Source organism: Bos grunniens, chromosome 5, assembly GCF_055505025.1.
Source record: "Bos grunniens cultivar Pamir isolate PY7600 chromosome 5, Bosgru_T2T1.0, whole genome shotgun sequence".
NCBI classification, from domain to species: Eukaryota; Metazoa; Chordata; class Mammalia; order Artiodactyla; family Bovidae; genus Bos; species Bos grunniens.
Window position 1 is genome coordinate 50465056 of NC_141169.1, and position 25103 is coordinate 50490158.

At 40.4% G+C, this 25103-nt stretch overlaps 1 protein-coding gene across 8 annotated transcripts in view; it reads right to left on the reverse strand.

Annotated features, from left to right (window-relative positions):
* SRGAP1 (SLIT-ROBO Rho GTPase activating protein 1) overlaps nucleotides 1-25103 on the reverse strand; it is a 310916-nt gene that overhangs the window by 103849 nt on the left and 181964 nt on the right. For all 8 annotated transcript variants that reach the window (XM_086400213.1, XM_086400212.1, XM_086400214.1 and 5 more), the window contains one exon: nucleotides 21067-21129. In XM_086400213.1, coding sequence (XP_086256339.1) covers nucleotides 21067-21129 — 63 coding nt within the window. The remainder of the gene's footprint in view (nucleotides 1-21066; nucleotides 21130-25103) is intronic.

Below are 25103 nucleotides of genomic sequence, written 5' to 3' on the forward strand. Positions count from 1 at the left end.
AGCCAAAACCTCTTAAAAACTCATGTACCAGTGATGAGTACCCCAGAGTTGATGGCACAGGTCCTTGCATGTTCATAACACATACCACCTGAAATCACACTTAGAAAGGCTTCTAGCCTCTTTGCAATGTCCCCTCATCATGTTGTTGCCGTTGTTAGTCTCTCAGTCGTGTTGGACTCTTTGCCACCCCATGGACTGCAGCATGCCAGGCCTCTCTGTCCCTTACCATCTCCCAGAGTTTGCTCAAACTCAAGTCCATTAAGTCTGTGATACTATCCAACTATCTCATCCTCTGTCATCCCCTTCTCCTCCTGCCTCAATCTTTCCCAGCATCAGGGTCTTTTCCAATAAGGTGGCTCTTTGCATCAGGTAGCCAAAGTATTGAAGCTTCAGCTTCAGCATCAGTCCAGTGAATATTCAGGGTTGATTTCCTTTATGATTGACTGGTTTGATCTCCTTGCTTTCCAAGGGACTCTCAAGAGCCTCCAGCACCACAGTTCGAAGGCATCAATTCTTCGGCACTCAGCCTTTTCTATTGTCCAGCTTTCACATCCATACATGCCTACTAGAAAAACCACAGCTTTGATTATAGCTTTGATTGTGACCTTTGTAGGCAAAGCAATGTCTTTGCTTTTTAACACGCTCCCTAAGTTTGTCATTGCTTTTCTTCCAGGGAGCAAGAGTCTTTCAATTTCATCATGAGGACCCCCCTTTTTCTGTAAGCTGATAGTTACTGTAAAATTAAGGGTAATTTACTGGAAAATTACCCAGGTTTCAGAGAGCAGTGTATACTGATCTGTGTTTATTCATCCACCAAACAGCTACTGAGTATCCATAAACCAGGCATTGTCCAAGAGATGAAAGACATAATGCCTAACCAGTAAAGACACAGAGACAGGCCTACTCTGACTGAAGACAGATAGGAGGTAGGGAGGGAGGAGGTGGTGGACTTCCAGGTAGGCTGAGTGGGAGTCAAGTGGAGAAGGAATTCTAGGCTTCTTTTTAATCAGCTTATATTTAAGTCCAGGAGCTCAACTGGAGAAAAAGGTGGGGTGGCAGGGGCGTATATTTATATAAAGAATGGAAAGACAGGAGAAGCCCACCCAAAATGAATGTTAGTCAATGCCTAAAATGGGTCTCAGTTCCCATCCCAATGCCCTATCTCCCACTTAAGTCCTGTGAGTGACACTTAAAAATATTTTTTATCCTCATTTGTGGCATCAGGGATGGAAAGGCTGCTGATCCTGAAGGTAATGAGTTGTCAGTAGGACTGTTATGATGATGGACTTTTCCACCTTCTCTCCCCAGGCTGGTACAGCTGTCTATAAGTCAATGAAAGCAGAATTTACAAAACATAATTATATTTGAAAAGTAACATTTACAGGAGAACTCACTTTGAGAGCTAGTATACTGGTGGTTAAGGGCTTACATTCACCAAACAAGCCTCTTGGGCTCAATTGCCTTACTCTGTGATTTTGAGCAAGTAACTTAACCTTTCAGTGCCACCATTTCTTTACTGTGTTAATAGGCATAACATTATCACTGCATGCACAGGGTAGCTGGAAAGATAAGATATGTCAAGATATAAAGAGCACAGAAAGAAAAGCTTGACATATAATAAATGCATGGTGTCAGCCATCGATGTTTGAAAAAGAATTACCATAAAATATTTCATTGTAATAAACAGGTAATGATTTCTCCATGACTGAAAAGATTTTCACTTCCAACTAGTAAAGAGAAGGAAACAAGTGATAATTCCATTTATGTATACAGTAAGAATTTAAGCAAAGTGCTTTAGAAATGAGCAAATAGCTCAAGATGAACAATTAAATAGCATGCGGTCCTGTCTTTATAGGTAGTTTATCAAAGAAAATGAGAAGTATGTTGTGGATCCACTGAAATGAAATCAGTGTAACAGTCTAAATTTATCATCAAATTATATTTATAATCCAAACAAATGCTCTGGACAGAAGGCATTGTCTGGGACTCTGGACCCTACTGTGTGGGGACTGCCAACCAACCAAATGCCAGGGCAACAGAGATACAAGAATAAACAAAACAAATGGAAAAATACAGAACATATATGCAAAGGGAGGAAGTAAGGTATAGAGTAGTAAGGGAGATACAAGAATAAACAAAACAAATGGAAAAATAGAGAACATATATACAAAGGGAGGAAGTAAGGTATAAAGTCACATATAAGGTATAAATTCTGTTCTATTCAGCATGGTGTACAAGATTTTGTTTCAAGAGTGGAATGTTAATGGAAAGAGCTTAGGTCTATAAAATAGACCTGGATTTTGGTCCTAGCTTTAGCTGCAAAATACTTTTGCAACCTCAATCTTTCTGACCCTCAGTATGACCTTCAGCTAGTAGAGAGGACAATATGAGGCCTCCGGACAGGATCAAAATTAAGGGGCCAATCAAATTAAACTATGACCCTCAAATACTTTGAAAAGTGTGAAATGAGAGAAGTACAAACTAAAGGCTTATCACAGAAAGAAAACTGATTGTTGAACTAGAAGGCTTTTTTCTGTGAGAATTTGAATATATCCCCTGAAAAGGAGACTATTTGACAATGCTCAGAGGAAGTAACATGGGATGGCATCTAATCAGATCAGATCAGGTCAGATCAGTCGCTCAGTCATGTCTGACTCTTTGCGACCCCATGAATTGCAGCACGCCAGGCCTCCCTGTCCATCACCAACTCCCGGAGTTCACTGAGATGTCCATCGGGTCAGTGATGCCATCCAGCCATCTCACCCGCTGTCGTCCCCTTCTCCTCTTGCCCCCAATCCCTCCCGGCATCAGAGTCTTTTCCAATGAGTCAACTCTTCGCATGAGGTGGCCAAAGTACTGGAGTTGCAGCTTTAGCATCATTCCTTCCAAAGAAATCCCAGGGCTGATCTCCTTCAGAATGGACTGGTTGGATCTCCTTGCAGTCCAAGGGACTCTCAAGAGTCTTCTCCAACACCACACTTCAAAAGCATCAATTCTTCGGCAGTCAGCCTTCTTCACAGTCCAACTCTCACATCCATACATGACCACAGGAAAAACCATAGCCTTGACTAGATGGACCTTTGTTGGCAAAGTAATGTCTCTGCTTTTGAATATGCTATCTAGGTTGGTCATAACTTTCCTTCCAAGGAGTAAGCGTCTTTTAATTTCATGGCTGCAGTCACCATCTGCAGTGATTTTAGAGCCCAGAAAAATAAAGTCTGACACTGTTTCCACTGTTTCCCCATCTATTTGCCATGAAGTGATGGGACCGGATGCCATGATCTTCGTTTTCTGAATGTTGAGCTTTAAGCCCACTTTTTCACTCTTACTTTCACTTTCATCAAGAGGCTTTTGAGTTCCTCTTCACTTTCTGCCATAAGGGTGGTGTCATCTGCATATCTGAGGTGATTGATATTTCTCCCGGCAATCTTGATTCCAGTTTGTGTTTCTTCCAGTCCAGCGTTTCTCATGATATACTCTGCATATAAGTTAAATAAACAGGGTGACAATATACAGTCTTGACGAACTCCTTTTCCTATTTGGAACCAGTCTGTTGCATCTAATAGTCTATAAAAAAAGAGGATCCAGACTGTTATTCATGTTTTACTTTCCGTTGAAGATTTACTGTTCCCTTTCCATCTTCTACAAGAGCCTTCCAAGAGCCAGTGTTAGTGGAAGGAACTTCATATGCTACATATCCAAGGGTGTGTACCCTTGGTCTGATGTGTCCTGACTGTGACCTTGCAGCAAGGCTCCTTCTAACCCTGCTGGCCCACAGCATTCTCACCTATAAATCATGTCCTTGGATCGCTCAGGCCTTTTCCAGCTCTAAAATTCTATGAGTTCATGATTTCATTTATTTATCTTACAACTAAACAACACCATTAGAATTTATTATTTGGGGAAATACATATATCTCAAATATACTTCTCAATTGCTAAAGAGGTTGCCATAGGTAGATGGAAAATAAATTTTAATCAAAAGGAGAAACTAGTATAACAACAAATTATACTAATTATCTCTTGCTTCTGTTGACTGAGGCAGCAAAATAGTGCACCATGATATGCCAAGGATGTAAGATTCCTCCTAGAATTCTCCATGGGCTCTGAGGTCATAACTCATCTGCTTTGCTGCACAGAAAATGTCTAGAAATGAACAATGCCTGTATAGTCTAATGTACTATTGTATTGATGAATCTTAAACCGGGGTATCCATTACTCTAGTAACTTTAATTAGCTCTCAAACTGATTAGTGATCAATCATCAAGTGCTCATTAAGGAGAAATAATTTCTGAATTATCTGGTAGGTACAGGGTTGATACACAGATTTGCTATGTGCTTTTATCTTTGACTGTTATAATTTAGTTAAAGCAGGGTGTTAGTCTTCTTTTTCAAAGTGCTAAATTTAACAATATTTTTTACATGGCAATATAAATTACAATTAGTTTCACCAGATTTTGTTACTTTAATAAAAATATTTATGAAAAAGACTCACTTATCCTAAAGAGGATAGACTGTTTTCTGCCTTCTTAGCAAGAATATGTTTCTGTTTGTAAGAAGAGCAACCTATATTTATTAATCTTAACCTGGGCTATTTCTGTTTCCAGGAGTCACTAGAGGCAGCTTCTAATTCAAGTCTTTGAGTCATAAGCAGGGGTTATTAGTTTTGTATAGCTCAAATGAGCCCTTGAAGAACACTCACATTCAGCAAAAATTTCTTGAGTCCCATACGATGTACCACAAACAGGCACTGTTCTATTTGATTTCTTCACATTCTATTATTAGAAATCCAATCATATTTTATTCTCTATTGATTTATACTAGGTTCAAAAGGATAATTCTTCATGAGAGCAATGAACAATTTGGTATAAGATCTGCCCACTTCACAATGATCAGAGATTGTTAACATAAAATAAATGTGATTTTATCTAGGAACCTCTAATTTTGCAGTATATTTTCCTGTCTCATCTTTCAAGCACTTCATTTGTAGTAGGGTAAAGACAGAGTGGTAAGGACAGAGCTGAAGAAAGTCCAGATTAATACTCTTTTTATTCTGACATCAATGATTTGCTAATATTTGGGTAATATTTAAGTGGATGGAGTTCACTGCATAGGCAATGTGGTTTCATGTATCTGTGCTTTTGCTTATATGTAAATTGCTTTTTGTTTGTTTTTTGTTGGGGATGTTCTTCATTTTTTGACTACACTGCATGGCATGGGGGGATCTTAGTTCCCTGACTAGGGATCAAACCTGAGCCCCTTTCAATGGAACCATGGAGTCTTAACCACGGTTAAGTCCTTATGGTTAAGGACTTAATGTCCTCATGGTTAAGTCCAATGGACCACCAGGGAAGTCCCACAAATTTCTTTTCTGGAAGGCCCTTCCCACCCTTCCTTTTGTCACTAAAATTAGGTGTCATCTTCTCCAGGAAGCCCTTGGAGTGGCTCTGTGCTTACACAAAGCTGTGGAGACCTATCTCTAGCCCAGCACCCAATACCATATATGGAAATATCTCCCTAGTCTAGCTCATTGATGACAGGGCTGTTTGTCATCAATATGCTCTGGGACCTATAAATTTGTTGAAAGGCCTCTCCCAGCTACTCAGTGTGTATCACCTGGATGTAATAGAGATGATCCTCTAACAATTTTAGAGCTGAGGTGACTGTGCTTTTAGTACTTTCCATTCTACTGACTTAAAGAGACAGGGAACAGATTCTAAGATTTGGGACCAATACTGAATATTGTATTCCATAAACTCTAGAACTTGGAAATCATAAACCCACTCCACACACAGGCTGGGTAGCCAGCCTCCAAAGGAGGAGAGTACTGTCTTAAACCATTCCATTCCTCAACACCTCTAATGGTTAAATTCAGGAATCAGACTGCCTGGGTGCAGATCCTTGTTTTGTCTTGTCCCACAGTTCTCTCACTGGTTATTGGGAACAAGAATCATGCCTCTAAGATTGTTGAGATAAAAAGAATTAATACACGCCAAACACTTGCAGCTGACACTGACACAGTGTTAAATGGCTGCTACAGAAATGAATAAAAATATCCCCCTTCTATCATATCTTTGAAGCCCACAATAGGCTCAGCCAGTGCTTAGAATCAGCGCTCACCTGCTTACCCTCACACACCTGAAGGCTGAGAGCAGAGGGATGGTCTTTGTTCTATGGATCAAAGAAACTGAGCTGCAAAGAGACTTAATCCTTGCCCAACAAGTCAACAGAGAAAGTCAGAGATAGAGAAGGTCGTTCAAAAAGTCCTTGTTTCGTAAAGGGTTTTCATACAAAGTCTTCAGAGGCCCTGAAATACAAGTTTAAGCTACTGAAAAAAATAATGCCCTTGAATTGGCACTTGGAATACATATTAACTAGGGCCACAGTGAGCACAGTGGCAGCAGGAAGCAACAAAGGGAGGGTTTTGAACAGTTGGCAACGTTGAGGGGGAAAGTACATGTATAATGAAAGGCGAACTCATTTCCTAGAATTTCAAAGTCACCTGCAATTTTAAATAATTAATTCTTTTCAGGGAAATGCTTCACATGTCTTCAACATTATATGTGTGTATTAGACATTTAAGTTATAAACTTTAGTATATGAAATATTTAAGCTGAGGACACAAGACACTTGGAATTTTAAAATCATAAAAACCTTGAAACCTTTGGAATTGTGGCATCAGCTAAAATGGAAAGAATGATTTAGAGTCCTTTTCTTTTAATGAAAAATGGTTTCGAATTTGACACATAAATCTGTTTCTCAAATCTAATACTTCTCACTCCATTTATTAAAAAGAGGAGAGAAAAAGAGAAGAAAGGTGAGAGATCTTTGTTAATCTATGTAAGAAAGCTTTCTGGGTTTTCAAATTGCTTTTGACCAGATGTCTAACCATGTTATTGGTGCCCATGTTCTTTATAGGGCTTCCCTCGTAGCTCCCTGGATATAGACTCTGCCTGCTATGCAGGAGACCTGGTTTCGATCCCTTGGTCGGGAAGATCCCCTGGAGAAGGAAATGCAACCCACTCCAGTATTCTTGCCTGGAGAATCCCATGGACAGAGGAGCCTGGCAGGCTGCAGTCCATGGGGTCGCAAGAGTCAGACATGGCTTAGCCATTACACTACCACTACTATGTTCTTACAAACTCCTTTGGTACTCTCCTGAAATCTTCCAACTTCTGACGTTTTCCCTTTCTCTCTACCTGTGGCTCCAGAAGGAAATTCTACGAATATGCCGCGTGTTTGTCCTAACTGTATGCGTTGGTTCACATCACTCCTTTTGCCTTAAAAACCTTCCCCAACTTTTCTCCATCTCTCCTCCTACTAGAATCCTGTCCATTTCCAGACCCTCTCCTCTTTGAATTTTTCTTAATCCTTGGTGTAGAGCTTTCTCTTTGGGTCTCCAAAGCCCTCTGCCTGAACCTTTCCGTTGGTATGCAATGGTCTGCCTTAAGTTAACAATCACCATTAAAATGGGAGTACAGTGTGGGAGCTGAGCCTTTTGACTCAGCTTGGTCCGAGACTTCTTAGCTGTGTGACCTTGGGCAAAGTATACTTAACCCTTCTGTGCCTCACTACTCCATAGGATTTAAGAGGCTGATTATATAAACTCCTCAAAATATTACCTGACAAAGATTAGCTGTTACTATTTAGTCATTGCATAGCTTTAATTCGCTAGACTTCAGACCTCTTGGACTGGTAAAGCTCCCACCACAGCAGCGCATTCACAGTAGGACCTAACTGCTAATTTGAATTAGAATAAAACCGGGGTTATAGTTCCAACCTGGGACTCAAATTACTTAATTTGACTCTCTGTGAAGTTCTCCCTAAATGGGGTTAATTTGATCATTTCTAAAGGCCCATTCAGTGCTAAAATTCTATCAGATAATCATGTGAGTTAAGATACACTGAAACGGTTCACTCAGTTCAACAGATTTAGATCTTCACTCCTTTCACATGGCTTTTACATTTCTACTGGCCAATATTTCTAGTCCATTTTGAGACAATAAATCTAAGGAAAATATCTATGATTTACTCTACATGCAAGTATTATATATTTTGTTTTGATGAAAAATGATAAAGCTAAGTACCTTAATTACCCCCAAAAAATGAAACATTCTGATTAAGATGTCTGTTATGAAAGCATTCTAATCATTAAAAGTCATACTACTATATTTCAGGATGTAATAGTTGGGATAAAGTACTCTTTGACAAAGATTCTTGATAAGAAACATTCTTTAGGAATGTTTTGTTTTTACTAAACTATACTTTCTAACACTTTCTTTTCCATTTCTAAGCTGAATAACTGTTTCTGGTTCATATTGCTCACTTTTTTAAAAAGACAGTTTTATTTGTAGTTCATAACAACCAACCATAACTAATCTCAAATCTCAGAGAGAAAATAATTCCAAGCAGAAGTAGCTAGCATTTCACCTCAGGAATTAGCAGGGTATCCTAAAATATATTTACATATAAAGTTCTTATCAAACAGATGTCTGGGGTGGGGCGGGGCAGGGACAAATTAGGAGTTTCGATGGACATATATACATTACTAACAGATAACCAACAGGGATCCCATTGTACAGCACAGGGAACTATATTCAGTATCTTGTAACAATCTATAATGGAAGACTGTAAAAAAAAAGTATATAAATATATGTATATCTCTGAATCTCTCTGTTGTATACCTGAAACTAACACATAAATCAACAATATTTCACTAACATTTTTTAAAAAAATAAAAAAAGACAGGTATCCTTAGAGAGTCTTCCAATGGAAGTTTTACTAAGTGCAATTGAGTTGGCAGGAAAATAAATACAAGTTCAACTACTGAACCTGGTCTCTAAAGCCCGTCTGTGTCATGGCCAAGATTAGAATTCGGAAGTTGGCAGGGAGTCATGTGATCCCAACACCTCTCTTTCTTTCCATCTAAGTGTCTAGTAATAAAGCCAGGGAAAAGATATATGGAAACACTTTGTCAGCCCAAGATCTCGAAATAGACTGCTTCTAAAAAAAAGTTTTCCAGGTGGCATCACGGAGACTGCGGTATTCCAGAGAGAGTCTCATCTGGGGGAACCTCGTGCATGTATGTCCTTTACACCGTATTCTTCTTTCTTCTGTGTTTTGTGCTGAGACCCAGACCTCTTTGTAGTCCCTCTCAAAGGAATGAATTTTCATTTTCACTGCAGAAATATATATTTCAAATACTTTAAATGCCCTTGAGCAAAAATAAATACTTAGCCAAAAAAAAACCCTCTTTGAGGCACAGAGAAAAATCTTCCCAAGGATCTCTTTCGAAATGACTTTTCAACCTTGCCTGGGGCACATTTCTTCACTCTAGAAGAATGCATTAACTCCTGGTTCAAGGGCGGCTCAGGGAGCCTGCAGTTCCTTGAGGCGGAGTTTTCAAGGAAGGGCTTGAAATAATAAACAGTGTCTTCCTTTGCATCTCCTCTAAAAAATAATTAGTTTCTTATTTTAACATTTTAAGGTGGTTCAAAGATCTGATGTGAAGAGCCAACTCATTGGAAAAGACCTTGATGCTAGGAAAGATTGAAGGGCAGGATGAGAAGCGCGCCAGAGGATGAGATGGTTAGACATCATCACCAACTCAATGGAGAGGAATTTGAGCAAACCCTGGGAGTTGGTGATGGACAGGGAAGCCTGGCATGCTACAGTCCATGGGTCGCAACGATCAGACATGACTGAGCGCTTGAACAACAAAGATGTGTAAAAGCCAGAAAGAATATCTGTGTACATTCAGGGATCTTATTTTCCAAATAACTCCAGTACAAGAGGTTCAGCATACTTGTGTTTGTACTGGGACAGCTTCTATCCTCTATTTACATTTGTCAGGCAAATGAGAGTTAGGGCTCCAAAAGAAGAAAACAAAGGTGTGTGGACTATCCAGTAACAGCTACTTAGCACCAATCCCTGTGTGTGAACACACAGCTGAACAGGTAGCGTTGACACATACAACACTGAAGCTATAGGAAAAGCTATGTTGTAAAAAGGCCCCCACCCCCCAAATGAACACATGATAATACTAAAGCTGGCGGTGCAAAGCAGTTTGGGTTTGCCACTTTTGTAACTGGCATCAACAATTTGCAAAGCTCTACTGGTGGCTCAGTTGGTAAAGAATCTGTCTGCAGTGCAGGAAACCCATTCAATCCTTGGGTTGGAAAGACAACCTGGGAGAGGGTATGGCGACCCATTTCAGTATTCTTGCCTGGAGGATTCCATGGACAAAGGAGCCTGGCAGGTCACAGTCCACAGAGTGTCAAAGAGTCAGACACTAACACATATCAAGTTTTTAAGGGCTTCCCAAGGGGCTCAGTGATAAAGAATTCACCTACCAATGCAGTAGACATAAAAGAGGCATGCCTTCAATCCCTGGGTTGGAAAGATCCCCTGGAGAAGGAAGTAGCAACCCACTCCAGTATTCTTGCCTGAAAAAACCCATGGACAGAGAAGCCTGGCAAGCTACAGTCCACAGGGCCTCAAAGAGTCAGACACGACTGAGCACACACACAAATCAAGTTTTTACAAGTGGCAATCAGAGTGTACAGTGTAAGAGTTCCAGCTCTGAGTTTTACCTATGAGATCAGGTTCCACCCTTTCTCTCTCCACCTGCCCTGCCCATCCTTCCCTAAGGCAGCTGTCCAGTGGGGAATTAATGGACCTTGGGGACAGAACTGGGCTGAAGTTTTGGAGCATTCATTTGCCATGTGAACCTGAGCTAATTATGTGGAGCCCAGGTTCCCATTAGTAACCTTGGGATCCCAAATATCTGGATCACTGGACTGCTGTGAGAAATGAATGGGATCCTGCATGTGCTTTATAGTAAGAGTTGGATAAATCTTCATTTTCTCAGTTCTTTCCTCTTAATTTAATGGAACTTGAGGATGGCTCTTGAGCCATGTCTTGAGTCTGGCTATGTGTGTCACTGATGTATGGAGAGAGTGAGCATCAATATACATAATTAACAATTTCTTATGGATTTATCATGACATCTGTGTTAATCTCCATTAGAATTTGCTTACTGAAGACAGTAAGTTCCTTGTGTTTTTTAAAAACACTGAGTATAATGCTGCAAAACCTACACAAAATAAAGAAATATTAACACAGGACAAATGATTGTTTTTCTCCTAAAATATACTATAACCTTTTGAGATTTTTTTATGAGGGGACACGTGTAACACTTCAAATCACCGTTTTATGACAAGCCCTTTACCACACTGTTGCAGTAAAAAATATTTTGTTTTGAATATTCCTTTTAAGCTTTTGTGTCACCATTTTTCTGTTTTTGCCTCTTCACTTCTCCATTAACCCAGTCATAGTCCTGTTCATATTTACTATTGATTTGGTTTTCTTATAGAAGTTACCTTCCTTTTTCTTTATGTACAAAATACATACTCTTTATAAAGAAAAATTATATGTATGTGTGTGTGTGTGTGTGTGTATATATATATATATATATATATATATATATAGTTGTTTAGTCACTAAGGTGTGTCCTACTCTTTTATGACCCCCATGTAGCATGCCAGGCTCCTTGGTCCATGGGATTTCCCAGGCAAGAATATTGAGTGGGCTGACATTTCCTTCTCCAGGGAATCTTCCCAACCCAAGGATCAAACCCATGTCTCCTGTACTGGCAGACAGTTTCTTTACCACCGAGTCACCAGGAAAGTCCATGTGTAAATACATAGCTATGCCATTTGTGCTGCTGCTGCTGCTGCTAAGTCGCTTCAGTCGTGTCCGACTCTGTGCGATCCCATAGATGGCTGCCCACCAGGCTCCCCCATCCCTGGGATTCTCCAGGCAAGAACACTGGAGTGGGTTGCCATTTCCTTCTCCAATGCATGAAAGTGAAAAGTGAAAGGAAAGTTGCTCAGCTGTGTCCGACTCTTAGCGACCCCATGGACTGCAGCCCACCAGGCTCCTCCGTCCATGGGATTTTCCAGGCAAGAATACTGGAGTGGGGTGCCACTGCCTTCTCCTATGCCATCTATAATTACTGTTAAACATTACCATTGCTCTCCACCTTTACTCAGAGGCAGACAAGAAGCTGTTGCCATCCTCATGTCACCAATGATGGGGAGGGTGATACTGATGCTGAGGATGACGCTAACTATGTACATTCATTAGGCATCTGCCATTTGCCACGCACTGTTCTCGATGCTTCATCTGTATTAACGCAGCTTTATTTTTTTCTCCTAGCAGTTACACATGCCATACTATATATTTGTTTATTGTCTGCTTCTCCTTCCTAGAATATAAATACCTTGCGAGGAAGAAACATGGTCTGTTTTTATTTACATCCATATTGCCAGAGGATGAGATGGTTAGATAGCATCACTGACTCAACAGACATGAATTTGAGCAAACTCCAGGAGAAAGTGAAGGACAGGGGAGCCTGACATGCTCCAGTCCATGGGATTGCAGAGTTGGGCACAACTTAGTGACTGAACAACAACATGTCTTCAGTACATCTACAATTAGCTGGTTCGGTAGGAGGCATTAAAAAACTGTGGAATAAATAAACTAGCTTTCCTAATAGTGTGGGTGAGCCTCATCCAATCCAATGAGGGCCTGAACAGACTGAATAAGAGAGAATTTGCCCTCTGCCTGTCTTCGAGGTGAGACATGATCTGCTCCTGCTTTGGATCTGAACTTGGGCTGGAACTTACACCATCAGCTCTCCTGGTTCTCAGGCCTTTGGACTCGAACTGGAACTATATCCTGTCTCTCCAGGTTGCTGCCTGCTGATTTTGGGACTTCTTGCCTCCACACTGCATGAATCAATTCCTCTCTCATATAAATATATATCATCTCCTATTGGTTCTGTTTCTTCTAGACTAATACAGATGTTCAGATCAGTTAACTGAGCTGAGATTCAAGTACAAGTTCACTGCCAGTCCAGTCCATTTTGTTTCCTTAAAGCAGAGCACTGTCCTTGCTTCTTAACCCCACTTGAGTTCTCTTTCACATGTTAAGCCCAAAAGTAAGTTAGCTGGTAAATTAGAAAGGGAATCTGAGGATACTGATTCACTCATTTTTTAGCTGAATGAGTCCCATCTGTTAGACCTTTTTTTTTAAATTTTAATTTTTTAGTTTATTCGTTGTTTCTGTTTTTTCTTTTTCTTTCTGTTTGATCACAAGTTAACATTTCTAAGAAGTACAGGTTGTTATTGAGGCACATGTTCAATTTTTCACTTATGTTTTTATTAAAGCAACATTAATGCCTGTGCTGTGCTAAGACCTTCAATCATGTCTGACTCTTTCTGACCTTATGGACTATAGCCTTATGGACTGTAACCAGGAAAGTCCATGTGTAAATGGACAGGCTCTTACGTCCATGGGGATTCTCCAGGTGAGAATACTGGAGCGGGTTGCCATGGCCTTCTCTGGGATGATCGCACGGTCTGCGATCATCTCCTGCATTGGCAGGCAGGTTCTTTACGACTAGTGTCATTGACTTTAAAAAATATAAAGGTGATAAATGACTTAAGTGCTTTGTGTTGTTCTATTCAGTTCAGTTCAGTTCAGTTGCTCAGTCGTGTCCGACTCTTTGTGACCCCGTGAATTGCAGCACGCCAGGCCTCCCTGTCCAACACCAACTCCCGGAGTTCACTGAGACTCACGTCCATTGAGTCAGTGATGCCATCCAGCCATGTCCTTCTCCTCCTGCCTCTAATCCCTCCCAGCATCAGAGTCTTTCCCAATGAGTCAACTCTTCGCATGAGGTGGCCAAAGTACTGGAGTTTCAGCTTTAGCATCATTCCTTCCAAAGAAATCCCAGGGCTGATCTCCTTCAGAATGGACTGGTTGGATCTCCTTGCAGTCCAAGGGACTCTCAAGAGTCTTCTCCAACACCACAGTTCAAAAGCATCAATTCTTCGGCGCTCAGCCTTCTTCACAGTCCAACTCTTACATCCATACATGACCACAGGAAAAACCATAGCCTTGACCAGACGGACCTTTGTTGGCAAAGTAATGTCTCTGGTTTTCAATATGCTATCTGGTTGGTCATAACTTTCCTTCCAAGGAGTAAGTGTCTTTTAATTTCATGGCTGCAGTCACCATCTGCAGTGATTTTGGAGCCCAGAAAAATAAAGTCTGACAGTGTTTCCACTGTTTCCCCATCTATTTCCCATGAAGTGATGGGACCAGATGCCATGATCTTAGTTTTCTGAATGTTGAGCTTTAAGCCACATTTTTCACTCTCCTCTTTCACTTTCATCAAGAGGCTTTTGTGTTGTTAGGCAGCCATTAACATTTAGAGATGTTAGAGAATGGCTTCCCCAGATGATGGCCAACAGAGACAAAATGACACACCTGCAGAGGCTCTGGCACCAGAGCTGAACTTGAGCTCCCACTCTACTATTTATTGTGCAACCTTGGCAAGCCTCTCTGAGCCTTAGTTTCCTCATCTGTGAAAAGGAGATAATGACAGTAACTGCATCATAGAGACACTACGAGGATTACCTAAAAAAATGCAAGTAGTGTGCTTAGCACAACAACTAACCATATAATATAAGCATACAGTAAATGTTAGCTACTTTGAAAGGCATGACTAGTAACCTAAAAATATCTCCTCTTCTCTCTCAAATTGACAAAATCCCTAAATTTTAACTGGCTGCCAACAAGTCAGCCTATAATGCGGAGACTTCCCTGCAGCCTGGTGAAAGTGTCTTTCTAGAGTTTCCTCACTGATCAATGCAAAGAAATAGAGGGAAACAATAGAATGGGAAAGATTACAGATCTCTTCAAAAAAATTCGAGATTCCAAGGGATCTTTTCATGCAAAGATGGGCTCAATAAAAGGCAGAAATGGTAAGGACCTAACAGAAGCAGAAGATATTAAGAAGAGGTGGCAAGAATACACAGAAAAACTATACAAAAGAGAATTTCATGACCCAGATAAGCATGATGGTGTGATCACTCAACTAGAGCCAGACATCCTGGAATGTAACATCAAGTGGGCCTCAGAAAGCATCACTATGAACAAAGCTAGTGGAGGTGATGGAATTCCAGTTGAGCTATTTAACATCCTAAAAGATGATGCTGTGAAAGTGCTGTATTCAATATGCCAGCAAATCTGGAAAACTCAGCAGTGGCCACAGGACTGGAAAAGGTCAGGTTTGACTCCAATCCTAAAGAAAGGCAATGCCAAAGAATGCTCAAACTACCACACAACTGCACTCATCTCACACGCTAGCAAAGTAATGTTCAAAATTCTCCAAGGCAGGCTTCAACAGTATGTGAACCGTGAACTTCCAGATGTTCAAGCTGGATTTAGAAAAGGTAGAGGAACCAGAAATCAAATTGCCAACATCCGTTGGATCATCGAAAAAGCAAGAGTTTCAGAAAAACATCTACTTCTGCTTTATTGAGTATGTCAAACCCTTTAACTGTGTGATCACAACAAACTGCGGAAAATTCTTCAAGAGATGGGAACACCAGACCACCTGATCTGCCTCTGGAGAAATCTGTATGCAAGTCAAGATGCAACGGTTAGAACTGGACATAGAACAACAGACTGGTTCCAAATAGGAGAAGGAGTATGTCAAGGCTGTATATTGTCACCCTGCTTATTTAACATATGTGCAGAGTACATTATGAGAAACGCTGGGCTGGATGAAGCACAAGCTGGAATCAAGACTGCTGGGAGAAATATCAATCACCTCAGACATGCAGATGACACCACCCTTATGGCAGAAAGTGAAGATAAAGAGCCTCTTGATGAAAGTGAAAGAGGAGAGTGAAAAAGTTGGCTGAAAGCTCAACATTCAGAAACTAAGATCATGGCATCTGGTCCCATCACTTCATGGGAAATAGATGAGGAAACAGTGGAAACAGTGGCTGACTTTATTTTTTGGGGCTCCAAAATCACTGCAGATGGTGACTGCAGCCATGAAATTAAAAGATACTCCGTAGAAGGAAAGTTATGACCAACCCAGACAGCATATTGAAAAGCAGAGACATTACTTTGCCAACAAAGGTCCATCTAGTCAAGGCTATGGTTTTTCCTGTGGTCATGTATGGATGTGAGAGTTGGACTATAAAGAAAGCTGAGCACCGAAGAATTGATGCTTTTGAACTGTGGTGTTGGAGAAGACTCTTGAGAGTCCCTTGGACTGCAAGGAGATCCAACCAGTCCATTCTGAAGGAGATCAGCCCTGGGATTTCTTTGGAAGGAATGATGCTAAAGCTGAAACTCCAGTACTTTGGCCACCTGATGTGAAGAGCTGACTCATTTGAAAAGACCCTGATGCTGGGAAAGACTGAAAGCAGGAGCAGAAGGGGACGACAGAGGATGAGATGGCTGGATGGCATCACTGACTCAATGGACATGAGTTTGAGTACACTCTGGGAGTTGGTGATGGACAGGGAGGCCTGGCGTGCTGTAGTCCATGGAGTCGCAAAGAGTCAGACACAACTGAGCGACTGAACCGAAACTGAAACTGAAAGTTCTGGCCAATGAGATGTAGGTGAAAGTGTGATATGGAACCTTCATTAAGTCTTCGTAAGAGACAGAGGGCCTGCCCTTCTTTCCTATCTCCTTCCTATTGGAGTCTTCTCTCTCCGTTTCAGAAATGCAGATGTAACAGCTGCAGCTTTAGCAACTACCTTGAAATATAAGGACAAAGATACAGATAGGTTTCTCTGAACAGTGTATTAGGAGTAGCCTGATTCTTCTATGGCTATATGTAACCTACATACCAGTCCTGGGCTGCCAATCTCTGAAATTCTTCTATGTGACAGAGATAATAGATGTCTGTCTTATTTATATCATTATTCCCTGGCATGATAGAGTACCTGTTAAAGGTCCAACTAATTCTAACTACTGTGGCTGGCTCAAAACCATTTTGAGGTCCCATTTCTATAAACAAAGGCCAGGTTGAGGCAAAATTATAGAAAAGGGGTCATTTCTTCACGGCCTTTCCTCTCCTTCCAGATAGCACTTGGATGCCACCATCTTCTCTCTCCTGCTCAGAGGTCCAGGTCTTCATGCCAGATGGATATAATCTGTTCTCAAAGGATCTGATAAAACCCAATTCAATTAAAATGTAAAATGATCATATGGTGTTTTTTTCTATTTGTCTTGGGCATTCGTATCTTATTTAAGACAAAGGTTTCTGATAGAATTATTAACAGACCTATTTGAGAATTACTTTTGGGCAGGGAAGCCCACACATAAGGTTACTACCCACTGCTAAGGCTGACTGTGTTGTAATATAAAGCAGCCCACTAGTTTAAGGCAGCTGCTGGTGCTGCTGCTAAGTCGCTTCAGTCATGTCTGACTCTTTGCAACCCCATAGACGGCAGCCCACCAGGCTCCCCCGTCCCTGGGATTCTCCAGGCAAGAACACTGGAGTGGGTTGCCATTTCCTTCTCCAATGCATGAAAGTGAAAAGTGAAAGGGAAGTTGCTCAGTCGTGTCCGACTCTTAGCGACCCCATGGACTGCAGCCTACCAGGCTCCTCTGTCCATGGGATTTTCCATGTGAGAGTACTGGAGTGGGGTGCCATCGCCTTATCCCTGTCCATCATCAACTCAGTCGTCCCCGACTCCTGGCGACCTCATGGACTGCAGCCTACCAGGCTCCTCCGTCCATGGGATTTTCCAGGCAAGAGTACTGGAGTGGGGTGCCATCGCCTTTTCCGTTAAGGCAGCTAATGCACCTCAAAAAAGGAGTTCACCTTCAACTCCTAAGGAGTATCAAGGGTTAAGAGAAAGGGAGGAAACTAAAACAATACTGTAAAGTTTAAAAATAAAATAAAATTTAAAAAAAAGAGAAAGGGAGGAGGGAATTTGTTTGAAAAGGCAATTAATAGCATTCTCAGTTTCCTGAAGCTACATATTTTACACAAATTACTTAAACAATCATTATTACATCATCAGTTGTACAAGATTCTATGTGTGTGGCTTTGCTGGTGGCTCAGTGGTAAAAAATCTGCCTGCCAGTGCAGGAGACACAGGTTCGATCCCTGGTCCAGGAAGAATCCACATATCGAGGAGCAACTAAGCCTGTGCACCGTAACTATTGAGCCTGTGCTTTAAAGCCCAGGAGCCACAACTACTGAAGCCTGAGCGCCCTGAAGTCCATGCTCTGCAACAAGGGAAGTCACTGCAACGGGAAGTCTTCACGCTGCAACTAGAGAGTAGCCTCTACTCTTCAGTTCAGTTCAGTTCAGTTGCTCAGTCATGTTCAACTCTTTGCAACCCCATGAACCGCAGCACACCAGGCCTCCCTGCTGCTACTGCTGCTAAGTCGCTTTAGTCGTGTCTGACTCTGTGCGACCCCATCAACGGCAGCCCACCAGGCTACCCCGTCCCTGGGATTCTCCAGGCAAGAACACTGGAGTGGGTTGCCATTTCCTTCTCCAATGCATGAAAGTGAAAAGTGAAAGGGAAGTTGCTCAGTCGTGTCCGACTCTTCGCGACCCCATGGATTGCAGCCTACCAGGCTCCTCTGTCCATGGGATTTTCCATGCAAAAGTACTGGAGTGGGGTGCCATCGCCTTATCCCTGTCCATCATCAACTCCCAGAGTTTACTCAAACTCATGTCCATTGAGTCGGTGATGCCATCTAACCATCTCATCCTTTATCATCCCCTTCTCCTCCTGCCTTCAATCTTTCCCAACATCAGGGTCTTTTCAAATGAGTCAGCTCTTTGCATCAGGTGGCCAAAATACTGGAGTTTCAGCTTTAACATCAGTCTTAGGAACTAGAAAGAAGCCCACAGCAATGAAGACCCAGCACAGCCAATTATAAAATCAATCTATCAATAAAATTATAAAAAAATTCTATGCATGATGCAACTCAGAGGGTAATTTATTTGTGACCAGTCAGTGGTTGAATAAAGAACCTAAACCACATTGCCCTAACCTCTGGTCCTCTGTTCAAATACCCACCTTTTCTTCTTTACTGAATGTAAACTGATTATGAATAATGGATAGATTTCATTTAAACAAGACAGAATGTATCTATCTGAACTTAAACAACAAGAGAGACAAAACAATCATTTATTAGAGTAAAAAGTTTGTGTGTGTGTAATAAGTTTTTCCCAAAGGAACATGACCTCTGACTGCGAATGTGCATGCTCTCTGGTTTGGTTAAAGTAAAATTTTCTTCCAAGAGCTCAGTGATCTACAGACTACCTAATGAAAACCTCACTGCCTGTCTCTTCTGTGCGTTGATTCCCCAACTGATTCAAAGATCAAATGACTGACAGGGTTATTTAAATGAAACTCTTGTGGCCTTTTCTAGAATCTGGCTCCTTTAGGCTTTCAGACTGATCCTGATGACAGGTCTGAGGAAATATCAACTTACTTAATTTAACTATAGTCTCCTAAATGTCTAATTGCACTTGATAGGCTGAATCCAGGAGAAATTTCTCTAGACACATCCCCATTGAGGTAACATTTTCATGACACTCTACTGACTTTTCTAATATTCAAGAATCAAGCTTATCTTTGCCACTTTTGCTTTGACTAGCACTGCTAGTTCCAGACCATAAACAACAGGCTCTTGTTTATGATGCCATGACAACCAGTAAATTTTTTAAAGTTTTAGAAACTGACTTATATTTTTAGGTAAAACAATGAGCAAGCAAAGGAAACCACAAGAAAAGTACCACAAAGCCCTCATCTGAAAACAGTTCAATACAAGAAGACAGAATTTCTTCTTCGTAAGTCTCAGAGGTACAATGCTCATTTAACTTTTAAATTCTATGTCCAGGATTTCTAGAAATGCTTGATACCTTTGGTTATCCGAAATTAACAAATGGCTTTTATCATCAAAAACTCAAACTCATTCAGATCAGATCAGTTGCTCAGTCATATCCGACTCTTTGCGACCCCATGAATCGCAGCATGCCAGGCTTCCCTGTCCATCACCAACTCCCGGAATTCACTCAGACTCATGTTCATCGAGTCAGTGATGCCATCCAGCCATCTCATCCTCTGTCGTCCCCTTCTCCTCCTGTCCCCAATCCCTCCCAGCATCAGAGTCTTTTCCAATGAGTCAACTCTTCACATGAGGTGGCCTGGAGTTTCAGCTTTAGCATCATTCCTTCCAAAGAAATCCCATTTATACGAGTACAACTTTATAACATGGTTTTTGCATGTGAAGTTAAAAGTTTCTAAAGAAAGCAGCAGCAATTAGAAGCTGTAAATTTAATGCAAAGCACAGGTGTAGCAAATATGCTGCATAAAAACAAATTTATCACACACAGAGAAAAACTGGAATGTGAGTTTTATAAAAATATCACTCCTTTTAAACTATAAAACTACAAGTTCTTTTAATTAGCAAGTATCAATGGAGCATTAAATGCAATTTAAAAACATAAAACTGCATTTTACACACTTGCTTTTTAGGAACAAATAAAATAATAAATCAAGAAACATTTTAATAGTAAGTCTCGGGTTTAATTTGCCTATAAAGGAAAATTCAAATTATCTTTTGTAATGAAAACACAAATATCTTTAGTCAGAACAAATTAATATTACTCAACTCTCAATATGCTGTTCTCTTATAAAAACTCATCAAGTTCCTTCAGAAGAAATTTGTATTTGATAATATGATCACTAAGTGTAAAACAAAATTTACATAGGCATATGACTAATCATTGATTTTTTAAAAATATTTAATAATTTAATTTCTTCTGCTTATATGCATTAACTTGAATAAAATTTATATTCAGAAAAGCAAATGATTGCCAAGAAGGAAAAAGAGATTACCCACCTCCACATATTCTGGGGTAGAATAAACAAACAGAGCACATATAATCCAACCATTTAAAAACATTCCTTTGGGGACAACTGTAGTCCCATTTCTTGAAGTGTTCTGACTGCATATATGTATTTACTTGAATACAGCCTCTTCAAATTGGCAGACAGCAGAAAAAGAATATCGTAGCGCACATGTCAGTAGGTTCCACATTGCAACCAGACAAGCATTCATCAACGCTCTAATTGGAATGAGTTCTAATAACAGAAGCGTTTGCACAAACCAGAATTCTAAACCAAAGATTTTTCCTAAAGAAAGATTATGCGCTCACCGTATAGAGCTCATTGAGAACCTTCATCAAATCCTCATGAAGCTGGAACGCAATCTCTTTGCTCTGTAATAAGAAGAAATTCAGAGTATTAAAAAATGTTACAGAAACTTGTTTCTTGGTGATTTACATCTTAAGAAGCTCAGACTGAAAATAGAAGAATGTCTGTAACGCAATGGAAGGCCAGCATGGCCCTGATATAATAAATATCTCCGACTAAATGGCCCGTTCTAGCTACTCAGTGTATGCACCCAAGATCACTGTAGGTTGGACAGAAGCAAACACGTGGACAGGGTGAGTGGCTCTCCCACCATCCAAATCAGACTTTATCAAGAAAGGAGGGAAAAAGTAAGTAAGGTGAAGCACCGGGCTTGCTCAGAAGTTGAGTGGCAGAACTTAAAAGTCAGAAGATGATTTCTAGCTCCTAGTCTCCCATCTCAGTATCATCACAAGGGAATTATGCAGTGTGAATCCTAAAAAGTTAAGTCAGAAACCAAAAAGGAAATTAACTCTCCCTTTCCAAAATAAATATTTGACTGACTACGAATATTTTTTTAACTGAAGCACAGTTGATTAACAATGTTGTGTTAGTTTCTGGTATATAGCAAAGTGATTCAGTTACACACATATATAATATACACTTTTTCAGATTCTTTTCCTTTACAGTTTATTGCAAGATATTGAATATACTTCCCTGTGCTATACAGCAGGATCTTGTTGTCTATTTTATATGTAGTAGTTTGTGTCTGCTAGTCCCAAACTTCTAATTTATCCCTCCTGACCGCTTTCCCCTTTGGTAAGCATACATTTGTTTTCTATGTCTGTGAGACTGTTTCTGTTTCATAATTAAGTTCATTTATATCATTTTTAAAGGTTCTACATATAAGTGATAGCATACGATACCTGTCTTTCCCTTTGACTGACAACAATTTTAATTTTAAGAAAAAACTTTCAAAGTAGTGAATTGGTAAGGCCACTTATGATCCACATATGTTTTGCCTCTGCATTTATTATTGTTATCTTTTCATTAAGACAAAAAAGAGAGTTTCACTCTTTCACTCAGTTGGTCAATGACAGCATTAAAGATATTTTTCCCTGGGTTAATTCCGAGGGTTTCACAGAGAAGTATTTTGATTTTTTTTTTTTTTCCAGGAAAATCTGTAAGCTACTTTAAAGGAAATCATATATCCAAATTACTTTTCTTGTTTTGAGCTCCTTTAGTCAGCTACAGAGAATGAAAAAAAAAAAAAATGTGTAGCATGGTTTAATCTACGGTTTGAGATAATAACAACAATATCCATGGTTGACTGATGTGTCTCCAACAGACTGCCGGATATGATAAAAGGCTGTATCTTTAGCAGTTCTGTGATCCTGGGGTCCTGTACAGTGCGTGGGCTCAAGGCCAGAACTAGGTGAGGCAAGTGAGGTGATGAGGGTATGGAATTTAAGGAGACCCTAGGCCAGGTTCTGCTTCAGCACACAGAAAGCTTCCCATCAACACTTGCTAAAAGAATCTGTACGTTGACATACTGTTTGTGTAACTGCTGAAGTGGTTACTACCTTTGCTGAAGGCTGGTCACTCCTAAGAAGGCAGAAAACAAGGACCTGCAGACCACCCTTAATAAAGTAATAGGACCTAGATGAAACAGCCCATCTGTAAACACATGGTCATTGGGATAGGCCTCCCTTAAGAAAGGCCAAATGAGATGAAGCAAAAATTCGCGAACATAAAATACTGTGGGAAGGTGAGAGCAGAGGTTACACTTTGAGAAATTCCAATTCAGTAGCAGCATTTGTCTCGAGTTTTCCTGGAGTGATAAGGATGCTGTTTATCAGACTCTGAGAGTTTAAAAATCTCTACACTGGAGTTAAGAGAGTTTGTGTTTTGCTGTGCTCCTGCTATGTGAAGAGGTGGGTTAGGAATCACTGAAGAGTGAAAGGAAAGGCACAAACTGAGCAAATGAAGCCAACTGAAACTCATTCTATTTGCCTTAAATCCTGGCTATTCTGACTGTATACGTTACACTGCAATCTCCTAGGACCTCAGTTTGGTGTTATTTTAATATCATATTTCATTTAAGGATCTGAGCTGCCAATTGAGAACTCTCGAATGGGATCAAAGGCCACCAAGTAACTCTGCTTGACTGCCTACATTTCAGGTAGCAAGTCTGAAAAGAAAATATTTCTTGGCTAAGGCTTTAGAACAATAACAGAAAAAAATCCCTCAGGTCCAATTAATCCCAAGCCAAGAAAATTTAGGATCAGAAGTCAAGTATCCAAGTATTCAAGTCAAGTATCTTTGGAACAGCAAAAAGATTCTTTGCATATCTCATATTTTACAAGATTTCAGGTAACAAGGTAGAAGAAATTTGGCATTACATACATACTGTCACATTTTTCCTTGTTTACCTTTGCTCAGAGGCCCTGAAATTAAAAAAAAATTTTTTATCTGGGAGGCAGTATAGAATAATGCTTAAAAGCAAGGACTCTGGAATCAATGCTGGGATCAAAAGCTGAAAGGCTTTGAATCCCCTTGTGCCTCAGTTTCCAAACCTATTAAAGGAATGCAGTCCTTGTACCTATGTCATAGGCTTGATCACAGCATCAGTCCAATGACAGACATTGCACTCAGAACGGTACCTATCACATAGTAAACATCCCATAAATGTTTAATTATTTAATTCTTTCCTAAACACTATAATGCTAACTCCCTTGAGGGAAAAGGCCACGTTGTATTTTTCCTTCTTTTGGTCTCTGTGGATACTTATTCCATTGACTTTCACGTAGAAAGTGCTTGGCAGATCCTGGCTGAAATGAATTTGATGTCCCCCTCCCCCACCCCACGCCCTGGCCTGGCCTTTAGATCCATCTAAGTGACCCCTGATTCAGAAGGACCTCAAGCACTGTGCTCTAGCCCCTGAACCCTTCTTACCCTTGCCATACGTGTTCACTGAACTTACCTATGTTTCATTTTCATGGAGGTCCTATTACTACTGGTATCAGATGAATTAATCAAACATCCACTAAGAAATGGATAAGCCAATGCAGTAAGATATATACGACTCATGAAAGAGGCCCTCAAAGGGCCAGGCTCCAGTGTGAACTTTAAATTTTGTGAAAAGTTGGTGGAAAATTATTTTCAGGTAGGAAGACCCCCCTGATTACAACACATCACATCACCGAAGTTTCCACCTACTTGTTTGCTTTGAATGACAATTTAAACCCCCCATGATATAACTAGTAACCTCGAAATTAACCATTTTCTCCCCACCACCAGAGATGGTAGGGAGATGGTTGCTTGCACAGATGCTTAAAGAATTTTGCTGTGTGTGAAACCCTAGACCATGTGACTAAAGAGTGAAACATGAATTTGCACACCCTTTTGTTCACAGACATTTGGCTGGACAATATCAAGACTGAGTCTGAGTGCTGGGGGCTTGGTCACTGTTCTTACGGCATGTAAAAAAGTGAAAGTCACTCAGTTGTGTCCAACTCTGTGAACTCACGGACTGTAGCCCGCCAGGCTCCTCTGTCCATGGAATATTCCAAGCAAGAATACTGGAGTGGGTTGCCATTCTCTTCTCTCATGACACAACAAAAGATCGCTTCATGTTGTCCCCTCCCTCAACTTTAAATGCTATTCAATTTATTACAGTAACAGAGAAAAGGGAGCGTTTCTTCTAAATATGACTCTGGACCCAAAAATCTTAAACCAAAACACATTTGCTGCGGCACACAGTATGCTGACCTACTCAACTAATGCACTGAAGTCCTTTAATTAGAAAGTATCTGGATTATCAGAGTCCATCAAAATTCAATAGGTTAAGTACACCTCTGGATTCTCTTTCATTAAAAATTTGAAAACCAAGAGAACAGACCCTTGACCAAGAGCTGCTAGGTAAGAAAAATGATATGAGTATTCAGGAAAGCAATCAATGTTCCCTTTGTACAAGAGGAAAAAATAACTTTATGAAACGCTATATGTGTGAAACAAAGTTTTTTCTATGTTATTTGAGACTGAGTGATTACTTTTGCACAGG